Genomic DNA, 19,247 nt, shown 5'->3' on the forward strand with positions numbered 1-19,247 from the left:
TGACGAGATATTCTCCAAACAAAATAGAACAGGAAGCAAGAAAAGTTAGACTGTGAGCAAAACGCTTCTTTTTCTGCTGACTTCACTCAAAGTTCACGTGACATGGGCTATGCATCTTTATTAGCCTATATTGTTTTGCAATCTGGCACATTTTTAGTTTGAACAGAATGTTAGAATGATAAGCAGCATACACAGGGGCTGTCGATAGAGGACTGAATAGATTATAGAGCATAGCAAACAGGGCTGTGAAGTTCAGTTTATAATTCTATGTAAAGTTGACGTGGCAAATAGTGTTGAGTTGTCAAAAAAATATGGATTCTTTGAAATAAATACATTCCAGGCAGCCACAGGGACTTGGCATGTGATTTAATGGGAAGAAAAGGAGGGGTTTGGGGTTGAATACCTAAAAAGCTCAGTGGTTTATACAATATGATGTCACTGAATTTGCCTCTAGTGTCCCATCACGTTGCCATTTTTGGTTTTCAGTGAAATTTCTCAACAACTGTTGAATGGATTGCCAATGAAATGTGGTAAAGACCTCCATGTCCAGTGTACAATTTTAGTGATCCACCATCAGGGCAAAATGTGAATTCATCCAATTCTCTGGTTTATGACCATATACATGCAAAACTAATGATATCCCTATTCACCTAAGCTGTACTTTGTCTAAGTGCTAATTAGCAACTGTTATCATACTAACACTCTGAACAAAGATAGCAAACATTGTAAACACTATACCTGTTAAACATCAGAATGTTATCATCGTGAGCATGTTAGCATTTATCTCCAAAAGTGCATCCTCCCAGCAAGGTTATTATAGTAACCAACCACTTTTAATTAATTGAAATAAAATAAAAACTAGATGTTAAAACTTAAAACTAGACAGGAAATGTCTTTAGTTCTTTGTCATTGATAAAATGCATCAACACAACAAGCTCGAGGAGACACTGGTGCATATGTTCTTCTTAATCCTTGCCCTCATTGTTAATCAATTAAAACTAAACTGAACCGGGCAAACCCACCCTGGAAACAAACTGAACTGAAGCCTCACAGAGCTGCTAGCATGGCTTTATACTTTGAGTCTTGTTAATCCCCGTTCTCTCCACGTTCTGCTCCCCGTGCGTTTGGATTTCATCTACAGTTTATTTTTACACGACTTGTGAAATCACCAGTCTTACAGCGCTGATTACAGACTGTAGCGCAGTCACGTCTTCATCTTCCTCCTCACCTCACCAGTCACCCCTGTGGCCTCCCGCCTCGCCTGCCCTGCCAACAGCTCAACACGCCACACAGAGCTGATCACTCGGCAGAGACTCCCCCGTCTCATTGTGACAGTCAGACTGTGACATCGTGTCAGTCTGGTTGGCAGTGTGGTGGAGCTGCAGCTGAGACTGTGACGGAGGTCTCCCTCTGTTGTTCTGCTGGGTTCTGAACGTGCAGCATATCTCAGATAATGACTGTGCTTAAGATAGCGCTGTCAGGGAGAGGGCTGATCCTCACTTTTGCATGACGTGGCCCTACTCATACTCCTACACACGATACAGTTGCGTAGTGTGTTATGAACTTTATGACAGGTTGTCTAATTATTAATCATTTTATGGCTGCCATGTCAACAGCATAAACCTGCTCTCTGGCCCTAATGCAAATTTCAAACAGCTTACGTATATCTATCTCAGGGTCACCTTCACCCTTCATAGCCTACTGAAGGAATGTGTGGTGTATTGAAATGGAGCCTCTTTTATTATCTGGACCACTGGACCAAACTCTTGAAACCTTCTCTCATTCCACCTTCTACTTCTTTTCTCCTCCGGTCTTCCCTTTCTCCGTTTCAGAAACTAACTAATTCCACTAAGTCTAAATAAGTAAGTAAGCTTTTCCAGCATCGCTTTCCAGAGTGTATAAATCTGAAAACTTCAGCTGCACTTTTTAAAAAAAAATAAAACTTGAGCCTAGAGGATGTGTGGGAGTAAGTTAAGATGACAACTTTCTGTCACTTCTAACCCTCCTGGATGACTTATTTTAAATGTCAGTATAGCAGCTTGTACACATCTCATTGCAGCAGCTCAAGAGTAGCATTATGACCATTATGATCATTATTTTATTATTTTGTTCAACAGAAACAACTAAACAGTGGGACAGATGTTGAGCCAGATGTCATCAAACCAACATGAATGTCTCATATTTGCCCCGTCCAAACAGTGAAACAAGTTGCCATTGATTGTTTTATAAAAATATGCAACCAACGTCAAAACATGGATCACAATTTTTTTGAAAAGCTGCCGTAAAATCAGACATTTTCAGTCACAACAATCCCCAAGAAAGCCAGTGAAATCCTGGAGAGACTGACAAAATCATGAGTGTGTCTGTTTAACCAGCTGAAAGTTTTAGTTGCACTCCTGACCCGATGCACCAGAGCCTTTGTTGGACAAGTTTCCCAACTAAAACAATAAACCAAAAATTCTATTGTGGACAGATACAAGTTTACAACCAGAAAAAGCAGCTGTGAATTGTGTCGCTTTCATACAGTAGCCCTACAATAACCCTTCGCATTTTTCTGGAAGACACACATATTTTAGGTGAACAGAAATAGTTTGTTTGTTCCCAGCATTTAAAAAAGAGCCATGACTAATAACTTCAGTAATAATACCTCTTGTGTGCTGCCTCTATAGAGGTATTCAAATGTCTCCCATTTTCTGCGGTTTAATCTGATTGTGAAATGAAACTCTGATCATATCAGCAATTCCACCAAAGTCTGGTCATTAAACACCTCACACATCCACACTACAGCATCTACAGTGCTGTTCATAAACAGCAGCAGCAGCCCACCTACCCCCCAACCCCCCCTCTCTGTCCCTCTGGCCCGCTGCTCTGTCTGAGCCATTCAAGCAAAGCGCCACAGGATTATCCCTCACTCATTGAGAAACACACACACACACACACACACTGTCTTTTCCTGCACTGTGCTCTAGGCACGAAGATCTCAGATCACAGATTAGTGGTCCTCTTCCCCCATGCTCCGCACGCTGATGCTCCGTCAGTCAGAGAGGACGCAGAAAATAAACGAACGGGAGGGGAGAAGAGGAGGAGAGGGGCTGAGTGCTGGAGGAGCCCACGTGTCTCTTTTCTCCTAGCTGCAGCCTTAGCCGCTGTTAATGGAGGACTGGGGGTAAGCTTTTGTTGCTCTGGCGGGGGGCTGTGCTCTCCCACTCTCCGGGTCTATTGCTGGTCTTTGTCTCAGGGTTTGACTCTCTTGGCTTGTTGATGCTACAGGCTCGCTGTGCTGCGAGTGGCTGTGCTTTTTTGGTGCCTGTGCACTTGCGGGGAAGGGGATTCCCAATGCTCTCTCAGTGCTTGTTTGTGAGGATGTAGATCTTTGACTGAGACTGCAGTGAAAGAGGAGAAAGAGTGAAGAATGAATGAAAGCAATGTGATGCTGACTAAACCTTGACGGTGCTGCCAATGTTGTGGTTTGTGTGTGTGTGTGTGTGTGTGTGTGTGTGTGTGTGTGAGTGGGTGGGTAGGTATTGTTTGTCTACATCGAATAACTCACTAGATAGTGTACTCTGAATTAGAAATACAGCCAGATTCATGTTGTTATTTCTGTCTCAGTTTTACCTCTACTTGTTGGCTTTGATAGGAAAGTGGAAGAAGCTCGTCAGTGGCTGTTTTCCTACACTGCGATTCTGTGCAAGCGAAGGGCTATCCTGAACAAAAGCCCCCTCTCGGCATGTAGCTAATGGATTAACCAAGCATGATAAACATCCACTCATGCCGTGCTCCACGCTGCATCCGGTCGAGGCATTTGTTTTGCTCAAAGCTGTTGGGTTAGACCTTTGTGGAGATTTCACTGGGTTAACTGGATTTTGGATTTTGGAGTCCCCTCACTTTCCTCTCTCATTCCATCTTTGCCCTTCATTGTCACAAGTGTTACTCCATCCATTTGGTCCACGGTTGACCCAAATACCCGTGCAGCTCCCACCCCTCCCCCTGACCTCCTATCAAAACACATCTCTGCTCCTTCCCTTTCTATTGTTCCATATGTGTCTCTTCATCAAACCCTTTCTTCAGCAGGAGCTTTTGTTGTGAGGTTTTTTGTTGTTAATTATGAGACAATCATCCAACCATAATAAACGGATTCAAAGAAACATAAATAAACAGTACACAGATAGTGCCCACCTCCATCAGTGTGGTGTTTCATAAACTTTTGTGACAAATCAAATAGCTTTTCATTGTGTGAGGTACAAGCACAAAATCTGTGTCTTGAAGAAATAGTTGGATATTCGCATGTCTCTCGCGTTATATATAAGACTAAAAAGGTTAGCTTAGCATAAAGACTGGACACAGCAAGCTCACGGTGTCCAAAGATAACAAAATCTACCTACCAGCACACCTAATTAACGCGTTATGTTTCATTTGTGTAATCCATACACAAAAACAGAGTATAGAAACGTCAAATTGTGACTTTCAGAGGGGGGTTATATAAGGTTTCCAGGTAACCAGCAAAGGAAGTTACTCTTCCCAGCCAAGAAATAAATAGTCTGACACATCAACCCCTGTAAAACCAGTTTCTATGCTTCGATCCGGTACAGATTAACCACAGAAGGTCTTTAGAGGTGCAGGGAGGCAGATTTGTTTCCATTAGACAGAATGAGGTTAGCTGTTTCCAGTCTTTGTGCTAAGCTAAGCTTACCGGCTGTAGCTTAATATTTACCTTGCAGAAATGAGAGTGGCGTTAATCTACTCAGCTTACTCTCAGCGAGATATCAAATATTATTTACCCATATGTTGAACTATTCCTTTACCATACAAATGTCATCCATCAGAGGTTGAATGACTCATTCTCAGCATACTTTGGTTGTTTTATGAAGCACCGTGGCAGAACTGACCTTGCACATTGTAACCGATGTGGCATTACAGCATCACAGAACAAATCCTTATGAAATGCTCTCACAGTATCATCTGTTTAGTGATATTTTGTATTCCAGCAACGGCTCAGTGAAACTTGTCTGTAGCTGCAGCTGGCATTTCACTGCACTGATAACAGTATTTTCAAATCGTCGTTGCTATTTTGTTGTCATCTCGTGTTTGTCATCCAGGTTAATTTGCATCCTCCTCACTTTGCATCTTATCTTGATCTGCTTTTCTGTTTCGTTCGGGAGGGTTTGTGTGTTGTGTTTGTGGCTCCTGCCTCACCCGCAAACATTCATATCCCACCTTGGATTTTTTTTGGTAATGCATCTTTTTTCAAATCTCAGTGTTGTACCGCTTCCGTGCTTGCATGCTTGTGCAAATATCTAAAGTAGACTAAATGTCTGGGCTTTTGTTGTCATATGATAGTGGGGTAGAGCAGCTGAAAGTGATGATTAATTTAAAAAAGTCTGTTGAGCTAATGTGCAGGTGGGAAGCTCTGATATCCAAGGCTTAAAGGGAAATTGTGGTATTTCTCTACCTTATTCTCATTAGGACAAATAGTCTGGTTTCACCCAAAGTAGATCCATATGCAGACAGAATAAGTCATCCAGGGAGGTCTAAAATCCTGGTGTGGTCCTGTACTGTCAGCCCGTCCTGAATGACGGTGCCTAACATAATGCAAAACCAAATTAAATTCTTGTAGTAAAATAGAACAAATTACCCTATTTTAACCTTAAACCAAATGGCTTACGGTCGAAGTAAGGAATTTAAACGTCATTGGCACGCATACTTCATCATAATTTCTGTACGCTGTGTGAACGTTTGTCTGTGTTTGAAACTGTAGTTTGAGCTGTGAACTGAACCTGAACTGGTGAACTGATGAGGCTGAAGCAGCACCAGGATCATGTTTTCAGTCTGTCTGTGTCTTCACTGACTCATCCATTATTTGATGTTTTTCTTGTAATAATCAGTCCCTGAGCAGGCAGATAGATCGACCTGTTGTTGTCTTGCATCTATCTGTAGTTTTGTGTGTCTTTGTAGTTGTTTTGCATCTCATTTTGCGTCCCCTGTATTCGTGTTGCATCTTTTTGTAGTTGCTTCATGTCCTGTTGTAGTCGTTTTGCTTCTTTTTGTGGTTGTTTCAGTCTTTTTGTACTTCTTTTGTGTCTCATTCTGCATCCCTGTGGTTGTTTTGTGTGTCTATGTAGTTGTTTGATTGACTTTTCCAGAAATGTCAAGAGTCACTTCAAAGGCTCAGAGTCTCTGGCAGGGGCCCCTTGATCCTTCGGGCCCACATGGACGTAGAGATTGTTTTGATTTTCTCTCTTTCCCCTCTCATTTTGTGTTCTAATTTCAGTGTCATCATTAGCAATCGTGTCACGGCTATTAATTTCTGCTGCAGCATAAGGTGTTCCAGCGGGGCCTTGGGATAATGTTAGTTGACTAGAATGAGGGAAGATTACGCTGCAATTAAGGCTACAGTGTTCTGACAGAGGCTGGGTGAGAGTCGATAACGCTGACAATGACGAGCCAGTCATTAAATCTATTGACAAAGTCATCTCAGGCGAGTAGAGGGAGAAATAACCGGAAGCACTCAGGTTATGGGGGTGATTGTGGTTCTGTAAGTACTTGATAGCCTCATGTGGAAAGTGAAATGCTTTACTTATGGACTTCACTGATCTTTAGTCTGGACTTTGTATGTGTATCGGCTTATTATCTACAGTATCAGCTTGTGAATCTATAATTCTCATGATTTAAAGATGATTACAGCTGAAGCAACTGTTTGATTGAGTAGTAATTTATCAAGCAAAACTATTTAATTTACTACCAGTTTCTTCATTTTATATCATTGTTTATTCAATCATTGTAATCTGAATCTTTGGGTTTTGGACTGTTGGACAGACTAAATGAGAAATGTAAAGATATCATATTGGGGTTTAGGAAATAACAGGCATTGTGACAGCCATTTTTCATCATTTTTAGACCTCTAATTGAAAAATAATGAGCAGATAATGAATATAACTGTTAGTTGCAGCCCTAGTTTCAGCCTTAGACTATATTTCACAAGTTGGTTTCCGGAACACGTTTAATCGGGCTAATGAACACGTCATTCATTTGTCAGCCATTTGTCAGACACGTTATCTGCTGTTCTTTAAATATCAGCTTATTTTTTTAATAATTCTGTGTGGTTAATAATCTCTTGCATAAACCTTTCATGTACCGCACCTTTTTCCAATTGCGTAAGCATTTTATAAGAGCACGAACAAAGTATCAAGATTAAGACTATGTTGTTGTGATTACATGAGCTGCAGGAGTAAGCGTTTAATCTGTATGTGAAGGGCTGAAACAAAAAAAATTTTTTAAATCACAACGTGTGAGACGATTCTTTTAGCGAATACAGAGAGACTCTGTACAGACACATTGTTTGCAGCTTATAACCATATTTTATAATTGTGTGTTTACCAGCTCATGCCTCTGTGTTTACACTCTTCTGTGCTCGTCTTCTCTCACAGTGCATGAGGAGCGTCACTCTGCTACAGACCGCCACAGCCTGAAACCATCCTGCCAAAATCTGGGACCATGTCTGGAGCCTACGACGAGTCCGCCAGCCAGGAGGAGACCACAGACAGTTTCTGGGAGGTAAGACAGCGGGGAATGGTCTTTTGACAGATTAAACCTAACTGGGAGGTGACACTGCTTAGTGATGAACTCTCACTGAACCTGCTTCGTCTTCGGGGTGAGAAGGAAAATGTGGGGCCTTGTTTATCACACATAAACTCACGGGCCTAATTCTACGCATAGAATCAGATTTATCAGCATGCGATCAATCACTGAGCGTCTGCCACTTTATAGCAGATCTCCGAGCCAGCATGTACTCTTTTAATCACTCAAACTGCTACGATTCGATGCCAGCGTTTTTTATTGAGTTGAGTTGACAAAGCCAGCTAAATCTAGTTAGGCAACTGTTAAAATAAGTGCAACAATTAAAAACAAATCATTTACTCTTTTGGTCCGGCCTGTACTGTGGTTTTTCTCTCAGTGTAGCCATCAGGGAGTAATTGCAACAGTTTTTTCATCTGTGGATGACACTGAAGTGGCACTCTGTCACCCACCTGTGACACTGATGTCTCTTTTGTGAGCTGCAATTGTTTTTCCAGCACTTTCAGGTCTTTTTTTTCCCACCTTCGATGGAGCTCTTGTTCTTATTAGAGATGACACAGTTTGCAGCATTTATCACCACCACACCAATATACTCCATATCTTCCATAACGACTCCTCCAACTCTCCTGATAGGACTAGCAGACAGGTCTCCATTAAGTAAATCTCCCAAATTGAATCTGTCTGCTATATGTGTCAAGGAGTAGTTAACTTTAGTAGCAGACAGTGACATCACATAAATTCAAATAATTTGACTAAAAATAGTACTTCTTGGGTTTCCTGTGATTTCAAAAAAATGTCATTAACAATTAATATAACCGTTATCTTTCTCAGTTAATTTAATTAATATTTAGTAATTTAGTTAATTTGAGAGTTTTAGTCAGATTCTTAAAGCCTCAGATTCCGTAATATTGTTTGTTTTGTCTGACTAATAGTCCAAAACAACAACATATCCCGATTCTTTATTCTTTATTCTTCCTGGGGTCCACACAGAAACAATGAAAACAATCATACAATATCAATAAAACAACAAATGAAGCTCAGAAGGTGAAATGATTCAACGAACACCAAAAAGATCAATAAAAACCACCAAAAAGGTTCCAAAACAGCAAAAGCAAAATAGAGGTGTGATTTATTTAATAAAATAATTTATTATTAAGTTGAAATCTACTTTTGGTCTGTCTGGATTATACATCCAGATTACTGTCACATAAAATTGTTGTCTTAGTTCTAGATGACGGTACGTTGTGCTGGGTTTCCCTCATACAATTACATAACCAACAACCTTTCCTGAGCACAAACAGTCCCAGGTAATTTGAGCAACAAGTTCCCAGAAGTCCATTCATTATATATGAGAGGTTGGACACCGTTCATGGTGTTCAAACCATGAAGACACATCTTAAGCTACAGATAATACTGACGATCATGTTGCTGCATGTTTGGATACAGTATGTGTGATGGATCGACTCAGTGAGTATTTAAGACAAAAAAGACGTATTGTCACTTCAGGGTTTGTAGTCCGTTTCCTCTCTGACTCGGCTGTATTTTATCCTCATCATGTTTATCCTCCAGCCGGGCATTGTGCTCAGGAATCAGCTGGAGCAGCAAAGGTGCCTGTTTCCAGCACACAGTCACTACATCACAGTCAGTCGTTGCATTACAGTAGAGCTGCTGCAGTGCTGACTCGGCTGGCTGCTGCTGAAGCACAGGGCTGGTGTGGAATACAATCATTTGTCCCCCCCTGCCTGCTTTCATTTAGTCCACATTTGAGATGTTGTTGAGTGTCATTTTCAAGGTGAGGTGTAGGTAAACAGCTATTACACATTCAGCAATGATGCAGTCCCTTTTTCCATTGTCACAAAGGTGTGAAATGAATGCAGTAAAATGGGATTTAAGCATCGTTCTCACTCTCTGGGCAAAGCTAATAGCTCTCTGGGAGGTTGCTGCTCCTGCGTCCACGGAGAGTAGTAAATTATATGACATTAACCCACCCTCTGCTTCCATTGCATAACTCTGCACACAGCAGCAGCAGTCTCTTCCCTGCTGTCCCCCCTCCTGCTTATTCAGTACAACCTACACGCTGCATTTAAAGTAGCACCTATAACAATAATAAAGAATACAGCAGTTTTCTCAGTAATACAAATCATGCCTTCTTCAGAATAATGAGCAATTGTCACTTTTTTGCTGTATTTAGCAGATAATTTATCTCACAAAGAAACAATAGGACATCAGAAAATCTCGCCACAATAAAAGAAAGAATTAGCATAAAATAGGGATCCTGATAAAGATTTATTTCCATCTTCATTAATCAAAACTGTAAAGATGAAAGATTAAGGGAAATTCAGTGTTTCCAGTTGTATGAATTTATTGATGGTAACTTGAGACATTATTTCTATGCAAGGTTGGGAACTACAAGCGTACGGTGAAGCGGATTGACGATGGTCACCGGCTCTGCAATGACCTGATGAACTGTATCCAGGAGCGTGCCAAAATCGAGAAAGCCTACTCACAGCAACTGACCGAGTGGTCCAAGAGGTGGAGACAGCTGGTAGACAAAGGTAAGCAGTGTTTCTCACTTAGATTAAACCCACAACATACCCGACATTAGTTACATTACATACACATACATTGCTGTGTGGTTATATCATGGAATTTGTCACAGTATTAGATACTTCCAGAATCGCTTCCCCCACCTTTAACCGAATTCATGCTTCACTTGACTTACTCACCTTTTCATTCCTCCACCAGGGCCTCAGTACGGCACAGTAGAGCGAGCTTGGGTGGCCGTGATGACAGAGGCGGAGAAGGTGAGCGAGCTTCACCAGGATGTCAAAAACAACCTGATCAACGAGGACTTTGAGAAGGTGAAGAACTGGCAGAAAGACTTGTACCACAAACAGATGATGGGAGGATTCAAGGAAACCAAAGAGGCCGAGGAGGGCTTCAAGAAGGCCCAGAAACCCTGGGCCAAAAAGCTTAAAGAGGTGAGGAGATACATTTTGAGTCTGCCCAAGGACACTGAACTCATTTTTAAGGGTCAGTTCACGCAAATAATAAAAAATATTTGCAGTGGTTTTGATATCTGAATGGGATTTATTTTGTGCTGACAGCTTTGAAAAATTACACTTGAAACAGTCAACAGTAACCAGGACATTGTTTCTGAGAAGACGTGTTGCTGTTTTCATGATGATGTAATTTTTCAGTGACATGAGCACAAATTCAATTCTTTTCACCTCAATTTGAAGTGCGGTGACAGCAGATATTTCACAAATAACATCAAAACTATCTCTTGACTAGATGCAAACGGGGGAAAATATTTATTTTTGTAATTTTAGACAGTTAATAGAACTTTCTGTTGTAGTCACTTATCATGAAACACTTCTATAAAGACTTTTATTGATTGTTTTAGATTTTAGAGGTGAAAAAAAATTGTTCATCAAGAGAAAAATAATCATCAACTATTTTGATTATCAATTAATAAGGCAAGAATGCCAAACATTCACTAGTTTTAGCTTCCAAATTTTGAGATTGGCCTCTTTGCTTTGTCTAATGTACAGTCAGCTAAATAACTTTAGGTTTTGGACTGTTGGTGGGGCAAAATAAGCATTTTAATACCAGTATTTTTCACAATTTTCTTTCTTAAAATAATTTAATCTTTAATAAAATGAATAACTAGTTGCAGCCCTACTTTATTTATGTCAAGTTTACAATTAGAAATCATATGCTTGTGTATATTCCTCATATGTGCATATTTACCCAAAAATACACGATCATATCAAAAAAGTTTGAATTTGTTTATGTCATCTTGTCCCTTTAGCTCGAGGCTGCCAAGAAGTCCTTTCACATGGCCTGCAAAGAGGAGAAGCTGGCGTCCACCAGAGAGGCCAACAGTAAGGGAGAGGCCTCTCTGACAGCTGATCAGCAGAAGAAACTCCATGAGAAAGTGGACAAGTGCAAACAGGACTCCCAGAAGGTGAGAGCATCAGCTGCTGCGGCTCTAACAGGCCTGCGGGATCATCATTATGCAAAAGTCTTTTCCACAATAAAGCCAAAAGCAAATCAGCTCACGGGCTATTTTAAGATGTAGAGCTGGTTTCTCTAGACCAAGCGTTATGAAGGCACTGTAGCCGTAGCCAGTGTAGCATTGTTAATGTGTGACTTAATACCACACCTCCCCCTCTATGTTTCTGCCTCATTACTCTAACATTAGTTGCGCTGTGCTCAAGTGAACTCTGGTCTCCTTTGACGGCCTTGACCTTCACACATCTGAACAATGATTCTGTCTTGTGCTTGAATACACATTTACTGTCCTTTCAACGCTAATATGATTCACATTTGACCGCAGAACTGAAAAACAGCAACATGTGGACGAGACATGTGTCATTAAGACATTACTCATCCCTGCATCAGTGAGGTATCGCTTAACATAATTTACTTCAGGCTGTTAAGAGTGTGTTGCTTGTGTGTGTGTGTTACTACCTAGGCAAAGGAGAAGTACGAGAAGGCTCTGGATGAGCTGAGTAAGTGCACTCCACAATACATGGAAAACATGGAGCAGGTGTTCGACCAGTGCCAGCAGTTTGAAGAGAAGAGGCTGAACTTCCTCAGGGAGGTGCTGTTGGACGTCAAACGCCACCTCAACCTCACAGAAGACCAAAGGTTTGAGACCTTTAATTAATATGACGAGACCCAGTCATCAGCTAATCATAACCCATGCACTAAGTCCCTGCTGTCTTGTCGCAGTTATGCTACAGTGTACGGCGAACTTGAACACACCATCACATCAGCCAGCGCGCAGGATGATCTGAAGTGGTTCAGCAACACCTACGGCCCCGGCATGCATATGAACTGGCCACAGTTTGAGGTACAGAAAGCTACAATTATCAGACATTATGTCATCACTGGAGACCTACTATATATACTGTCCAATCATTAAAGGAATAGTTTTAGATTTGAATACACATTTAAATCTAAAACAAACAAATCCCAAACGTGTTTTGTTTGATGTTTTGCAGGAATACAACCCAGACCTTACCCATAACATCTCTAAGAAAGAAAAGTCAAAGAAAGGCAGTGACGGAGTCATGCTGACTAACGTCACAACAGCAGTAGACCACGCTCAGTCTGGAGACCGGGGAAGGTGAGCTTAAACACCGATATATTTAATATTTTTAACCTCATTTTACAGATGCTTTTATTCATATCATCTAAATGTATGTTGTGATATTCCCAAGTCATCAGTTTATCTTTGCATCTGGTATAATCAGTGTCTTCCTTCATTGTATGTTGTGATAAATATTTAATACTTGTTGGTATTAATATCATTTTGTAAGTAATTTAGTTTTATAATAATAATAACGTACATAATATCGTCATTGTAACTACAACTACACAAATACAGCTGCTAGTTGTAGAAATAACAGTAAAAGTACCGTGATAGTAATAATAATGATCATAGTTATAGCAGCTATAGTACGAGCAGTGATAGAAACTACACACTAAAACAACATAAAACTTACACAGTGGCAGTGATAGTCACAGCAGAGGTAGCGTTAGAACATTGTGACATTTTGCTGGAAAGACTGAAAATGAATAATCTGCTGAAATGTGCAACGTTCAGTGTCAGCAGCTACGAAAAGAACCAGGCGTACACGGCTTCCACGGAGTGGTCGGACGAGGACCAGACAGCCCCGAACTCAGGCAACGACACCAACGGGGGGACGAACCCCTTTGACGAAGATGTGGGCAAAGGTGTGAGAGTGAGAGCGCTGTACGACTATGATGGCCAGGAGCAGGACGAGCTCACCTTCAAAGCAGGTGAGCGTGACTCCTGGTGACTCCTGGTGATTTTGCACTGTAAGTATGGCACATAACGCCAAAAGAGTGTCTGTAATCACATGAGCTCACCAAAGTGTTAAAATGGCAAAAATATTGAATCTTTGAATCAACAGACCTTTTCCACAGCGGCAGTAAACACAGGTGTTACCAATGATACTAATTAAGACTCAGTTCCATTTAGTGTAGCGGAGCTTTTGCAGCGAGCCAACATGCACAAGAGCTTCACCCTTAATTAGTATCGCGGGTAACACCTGTGTGGCACCAAAGTAATCCAGTAACAAACTTTTTGTCGTTAATGACCAGCGTAAGCAAATGCAGTCAGTGTGAGAAGAATAAACATCAAGCAGCACGAGTGAGCAACAAAAGCTGTGTACATGAGTTTTGAGTGTTATGAGTAAATATTAGGTTTAATCAATAAAAAACTTCTTTATGGTTATTATTGTGTTACCTTTAGACAGTCATGCTAGCTATTTCCACCTGTTTCAGTATTTATGCTAAGCTAAGCTAACCAACTGTTGGCTGTAGCCTCATATATAACGGACAGATATGAGAGCGGTGTCAATCGTCTCATCAAATCCTCTGCAAGGAAACAAATTCTATTCTTTCAATACATTAAATTGACCAAAAACAGACATTCCTGTCCACACAAGCTCCACACAGAAAGGCCCCAGTGTTTGATACTGAAAACATAGGTTTCACATAGTATTCCTTTAATGTTTCTGCAGATAGCTTTGGGATCCATGGTAACGTTTACTCTGTATTACTCTAATTAGAATTGTTTCACATAATGAACCTCCTGCTCTACACTTCTCTCTCCTCTCACTGATGAAGGGGATGAGCTGACGAAGCTGGAGGAGGAGGATGAGCAGGGCTGGTGTAAAGGTCGTCTAGACAACGGCCAGCTGGGTCTTTACCCGGCCAATTACGTGGAGCCGATCTAACTGTTCCAGCTGAGGACGCTTGGTGGGAAAACCCAGACTGAACCGTCCAGTCATAACTGCACATTGCCAGAGACTTGAAAGCAAAGCTTCTTCTTCCTGTCGGGCACAGTGAGCTGTCTTCATCTCAGCACTCATCACAGAGAACACTAAACTGAAACGAGATCTGTTTCGGGATCACGTCATCTCCAAAATACTGCAACTGAAGCTAAATATTTTAGTCTCTTTTGTGTGTAGCTGTGTTTGATTTCAGATGCGATGCTAACATGCCATACAGTATGTTCTCTCATCATAATATTGATATGGTATCCTCAGTTGTGCCTGGATAGCGAAATTGAGCTATGCATTGTGCATTTCATGTATATATTTTAATCTTTTTTTTTTTTTTTTTTTTTACAGTCTGGATGCTTGTACAGTTTTTTTTTCTCATTGGATAAAGTGTTTCTCTTTTCTTTGTGAAATATTTACGTGTCTAGCTTCAAAGGAATAGTTTGACATTTTGGGAAAGGTGCTTATTCCCTTTATTCTTGAGAGTCGGAGAAGGTCAATACCATTTTTATGTTTGTACAGTAAATATGCAGCCAGAGCTTAGCATAAAGACTGAAAATGGGGAGCTCTGTCTGAAGATAACAAAATCCAACAAGTGACGTCTTCGTTTAATCCTGAGAGAAAGACACAAGGCAAATATACAATGGCTCACTGTGTCACATTTAGAAACCCTCGGTTCAATACGTACAAAATTAAAGTGGAAGAACTAAATGCTGCAGTTTCGGAAATCATTGCCCCCGGGCCGAGGAAGAGTTGCAGCACAAACCCCCCCCCATAAAACCACAACTCGTCATCCATTGTCTGGATTAAACAAACTAGACACAAGACGTTATTCATTGAGCTTTCTTTAGAATTAGAGCCAACTAACTTCTGTCCTCCTGCTTTGTGTCTTTATGCTAAGCTCAGCTAACCAGCAGTTGGCTCTAGCTTCATATTTAGTGTAAAAGTGAGAGTGGTATCAATCTTCTCATCTAACTCTTGGCAACACAGCGAACGACCATATTTCCTAAAAAACGATTCCTTTAATGCATTTAGTTGTTTTCCTGCTGCACTCCACAGCGTGTCACTGAATTAGCATTTTGAAAGGAGATAAAAGTCACTGAGCAGAGCTTCTCTTTGAAATGGAAATATGTACTCACACCAAAACGTGCAAGGATTGTTTACATTAACCTCCGCTGTCCCACCTGTCCCTAACAAGGTGCCTGTTATAACTCTTACCCGTCATTTAGTTTCTCCTCCTCTTCTGTCTTTACATGCAGATTGTGTTAATAACGCAGGCTCCATGAACAAACTCACGGCTGTTTTTGTACGGAGATTAGCTTCATTTCACGACCAGGGTTGTATTTATTTTTTTAATTTCTGCAGTTAATGAGACTTGTCTGCTATGAGTGAATGTCAGTGACTCGGCATTATCAGCTTCCAGCTCTTATCTCTGTGGTTATATGCATGCTAATGCTCCCACACACTGTTTAACGCTCTGATCTGAACTGATCCAGTGCATGGCCTCAGTTTGTTTCCACCAAATTATTGACAGTTTCTTGATCGAATTAAAACTCTTATCGGGATGATAATGATGATAAATGCCATTGATTTGCATTGCATAACATAGCCAGTCCTCGATTGATCTATTTCAGTGTGTGTGTACCAAAAAACATACTGTATTAAATATCGGGTGTACACGTCTTCATAGTTAAACATTTTGTTTTAATCAGAAAATCTGAATCAAACTTTATACAAACACAAATTATGAGTGCATGTGGCAGTAGAGTACATGTTATATGAGATTGGTTTGTGAATCCTGGTTACCACAGGTGTTGTTGAAAACTACACCCTCATCGATGAGGAAGGCGGGTGTTCTCTTACTGACGCAGACAGAGAAAACTGCAACGAGCACTGCACAAGAAAGCAGAAAGAGGATCTCTCTCTGAAATATTGATGAGACAATTGCCTTTTCTGCTGCAAGATAGAGGTTTACTTTTTAAAAGGTCCGGGAGAGAAATGTCTCTTGTACTGTGTTTATGCTTCTGTGTGCTTTTTAAAAAGTGCTCCTTGTAAACTCTGGAGTGGTGAAATAAATATTGCCTTACTAAAATCTACCACCCTGCCACGCCAGAGACTCTCAACCGTCACATTTCAACAAAGTGAAAGAGAGCTCGCTTCCACAGAATCTGACTCCGGCTCCTCCGGCTCAGTTTACACTGACACCACACGCAGGCCCTCTTTGTCTGATTGAAGATTACATGAATTTGACGTCTTAACGTACTTTTAACTGCATTTGCAAACAGACTGGTGCTGTTAACGAGTGTACTGTAAAAGTGTGTGAAGCCACAACTGCAGCATCCACTGTAAAACTGAATCTGACGGTAAATCATATTGAAAAAAACAACAAACTTAAATGCTCCTTTTCTGTCTGTTGCTCATGCTTGAAACATTGATCTGCAATGTTGAGGAAAACTTTTTAGGGGGCTTTCTCTTTTTTTAGCATAGTGCTGTAATTTCAAAACTGTAGTGCCTGTTCATCTGCATAAGCAAAAATAAAAGATGTCATCAGAAAACTCATGTGAGGCACATATGAGACTCTGTGAAGTAGGATTTGATGTTTCAGCACAATACACCTGGTTTCATACTACTGAAACACACAAAGTTGTGACTGCTGCGCGTAATAATTTATAATGTGGTGAAATTGAGTTTTAAAAAAACAGTTGTGTAATAAGTATTCAGATTACTTCAGTAAATTTAGCACCACACTGTAAAAATACTATAGATTATTATATATATATAGAGAGAGAGAGAAAATCTTTTTTTAGTCTTTGTTAGCAGATCAGCAATGATAAGCTATAGATGGTGGTACAGAGAAAGGCTATACCATAATTAGCTAATAAAAAGACTTTGATTAGATTGGACGAATTAAGACAATTTTAATGTAAATAAATACAGTCGTGTAAAGCCCAAAAGAGTTTGCCGTTAACACAGATAATAAAGTACATTAAATAAAATAGTAGTTAAAGTATAACTACTTCAAAATTGTATTTAAGTACAGTACTTGAGTGAGTGTACTTAGTTACTGTTGTTCAGGGTGTGTCACTACTGAGTCACTGGGGAAATGGTTTTGTACTGGAAAGCAAAAGTCTGACTTTTTGGGCTGTCAAAAAGTCTGAGTACATATAAATGTCCCTTTCCTAAATGAAAAAAATAATCACAATGTTCAGTTTTAGTAATGCGCATGAATTCAAAACAGAAGGTTTATAGCTTTATTTAGCTCAGGGCGCAATTCTAACAATAATAATAAATGATGTCAAAGCAGCAGCTCTGTCTTCCCAGACAGCTGACATGTCTGAAGATCTAAAGCGAGTGGTGCCCCCTTTAAATGAATTTGAACAAAGTATTTAATGTCGACGGTCTGAGCTTCCTCACCTTTAATCTAGTCTGAGAAAGACTTAACTTAAGGTTAACTCTGTGTCTCCCATCTGCTGTGGCCTCCTGGGTTTTAGTTTATAGACTAGAGTCTGCCACTAGAGGTCAGTAGAAACCAGATTCAGCTCATTGTCAGGCAGTCGTTCACAGATGTGTCACACTAATCATCATGTTGTGAGTCAGATAACCACAAACACCCATAATTCTTCACAATCAGTTCGATCAACGAACCTGCTGCTGGTTTATAGACCAAAATTCCCATAGTGCCACAGCAGGAAATAGAGTGTAATGCCTGAATGAACATTTGTTCAATTATACAGATCGCTAGTGATGACGTTTGTCAATAATATTTGTTGATATTTTGGTATTTTTATTTCCTTTCTAGTACAAACCTCACACAACATATAGTTAAAGTCTTGAAAAACAAACATATAACTGTTATATAGCAGCTATTTGCTTTCCTAAGTACATTTTGCCGTTGGGTGGTGTATATATTTCTTTACCCCACTGACAACTGGCCAAACACTGACACTGACATCTTGGTGACAGTTCGAGCTGCTACTACAAATAATTACTACATTTTTTGATCTTATTTTTATTTATTTTTTTTACCTTTTTGACCCTATAAACTCTCCACAGTACCACATATGAAAGTGGCCTAAATTTGAACTGAAAAGATCAGATTCCATGTGATTTGTGCTGTTCACACTGTCATGAAAAAACTGATATATGAGCAAATAAAATCTGATTTGGGTCACTTTGACCTGCAGTCTGAATAACAAATCACATTTAAGTCAGATTTTTTGCAGTGTGACCTCAGTGTGAACACTCATCTAAGAAATGATGACTTTTATATCACTCTAGATCAACATTTGTAACGCCAGTCCCTTCAGGACCGTGGACACTGGAATCTGATTACACCCCACATTTAAAAAAAACAATGTCAACAGCAAAAACAAAGAAAATCAGCTTTCAGTGGATAACTGGCTCGCAGTGATAACCTAGCCGTAAGTTCAAGGAAAAAAGACAAATAAACCTATTTATTGATTTCTAATGCCTCCTTTAGATCTTTCTATCCAATTCTTTGCTAATGCACCACAATGATGTACTGTTTAGAGTTCAAATATCTTCATTTAAGAGCCTTTCCAAGCAAATACTGATATATGTGGTTATAAGCGATTAAATCAGCACATACTTCTGCAACCCCTTAAAGTTTCCACACCAACTTCTTTCCACCCCATGAATATTCCTCTAGATCCTGTCTAAAGCATCAAATAGGGTCCTTTCTAGACACGTGATTTTATCACAGTTTAAGAAGATTTATTGCTGAAGAAGCAAAAATAACAGCTTTTTCAGCTAAAGTTGCGTAACCAGTCAGAAGGTGTAATTAAAGCAATGCTGATTTCAAAAGGAACTTCGGAGTCCAAGTCGGCATAAATA

The 19,247-nt window shown here is 40.1% G+C and overlaps 1 protein-coding gene across 5 annotated transcripts in view; it reads left to right on the forward strand.

Annotated features, from left to right (window-relative positions):
• Positions 1-16,952, forward strand: part of pacsin1b (protein kinase C and casein kinase substrate in neurons 1b) — a 28,698-nt gene extending 11,746 nt beyond the window's left edge. For 3 of the 5 annotated variants that reach the window (XM_051413683.1, XM_051413686.1, XM_051413685.1), the window contains exons 2-10: positions 7,425-7,551; positions 9,971-10,127; positions 10,318-10,553; positions 11,387-11,542; positions 12,053-12,228; positions 12,313-12,433; positions 12,585-12,709; positions 13,190-13,386; positions 14,239-16,952. In XM_051413683.1, coding sequence (XP_051269643.1) covers positions 7,492-7,551; positions 9,971-10,127; positions 10,318-10,553; positions 11,387-11,542; positions 12,053-12,228; positions 12,313-12,433; positions 12,585-12,709; positions 13,190-13,386; positions 14,239-14,348 — 1,338 coding nt within the window. In that variant the 5' untranslated portion in view covers positions 7,425-7,491 and the 3' untranslated portion in view covers positions 14,349-16,952. Of the gene's footprint in view, positions 1-2,925; positions 3,167-7,424; positions 7,552-9,970; positions 10,128-10,317; positions 10,554-11,386; positions 11,543-12,052; positions 12,229-12,312; positions 12,434-12,584; positions 12,710-13,189; positions 13,426-14,238 lie in introns of those variants that run through there. The other 2 variants (XM_051413684.1, XM_051413687.1) reach the window with 2 other exon arrangements.
• Positions 16,953-19,247: the final 2,295 nt, after the last annotated feature.

This window comes from Dicentrarchus labrax, unplaced genomic scaffold (assembly GCF_905237075.1).
Source record: "Dicentrarchus labrax unplaced genomic scaffold, dlabrax2021, whole genome shotgun sequence".
Lineage (NCBI taxonomy): Eukaryota > Metazoa > Chordata > Actinopteri > Moronidae > Dicentrarchus > Dicentrarchus labrax.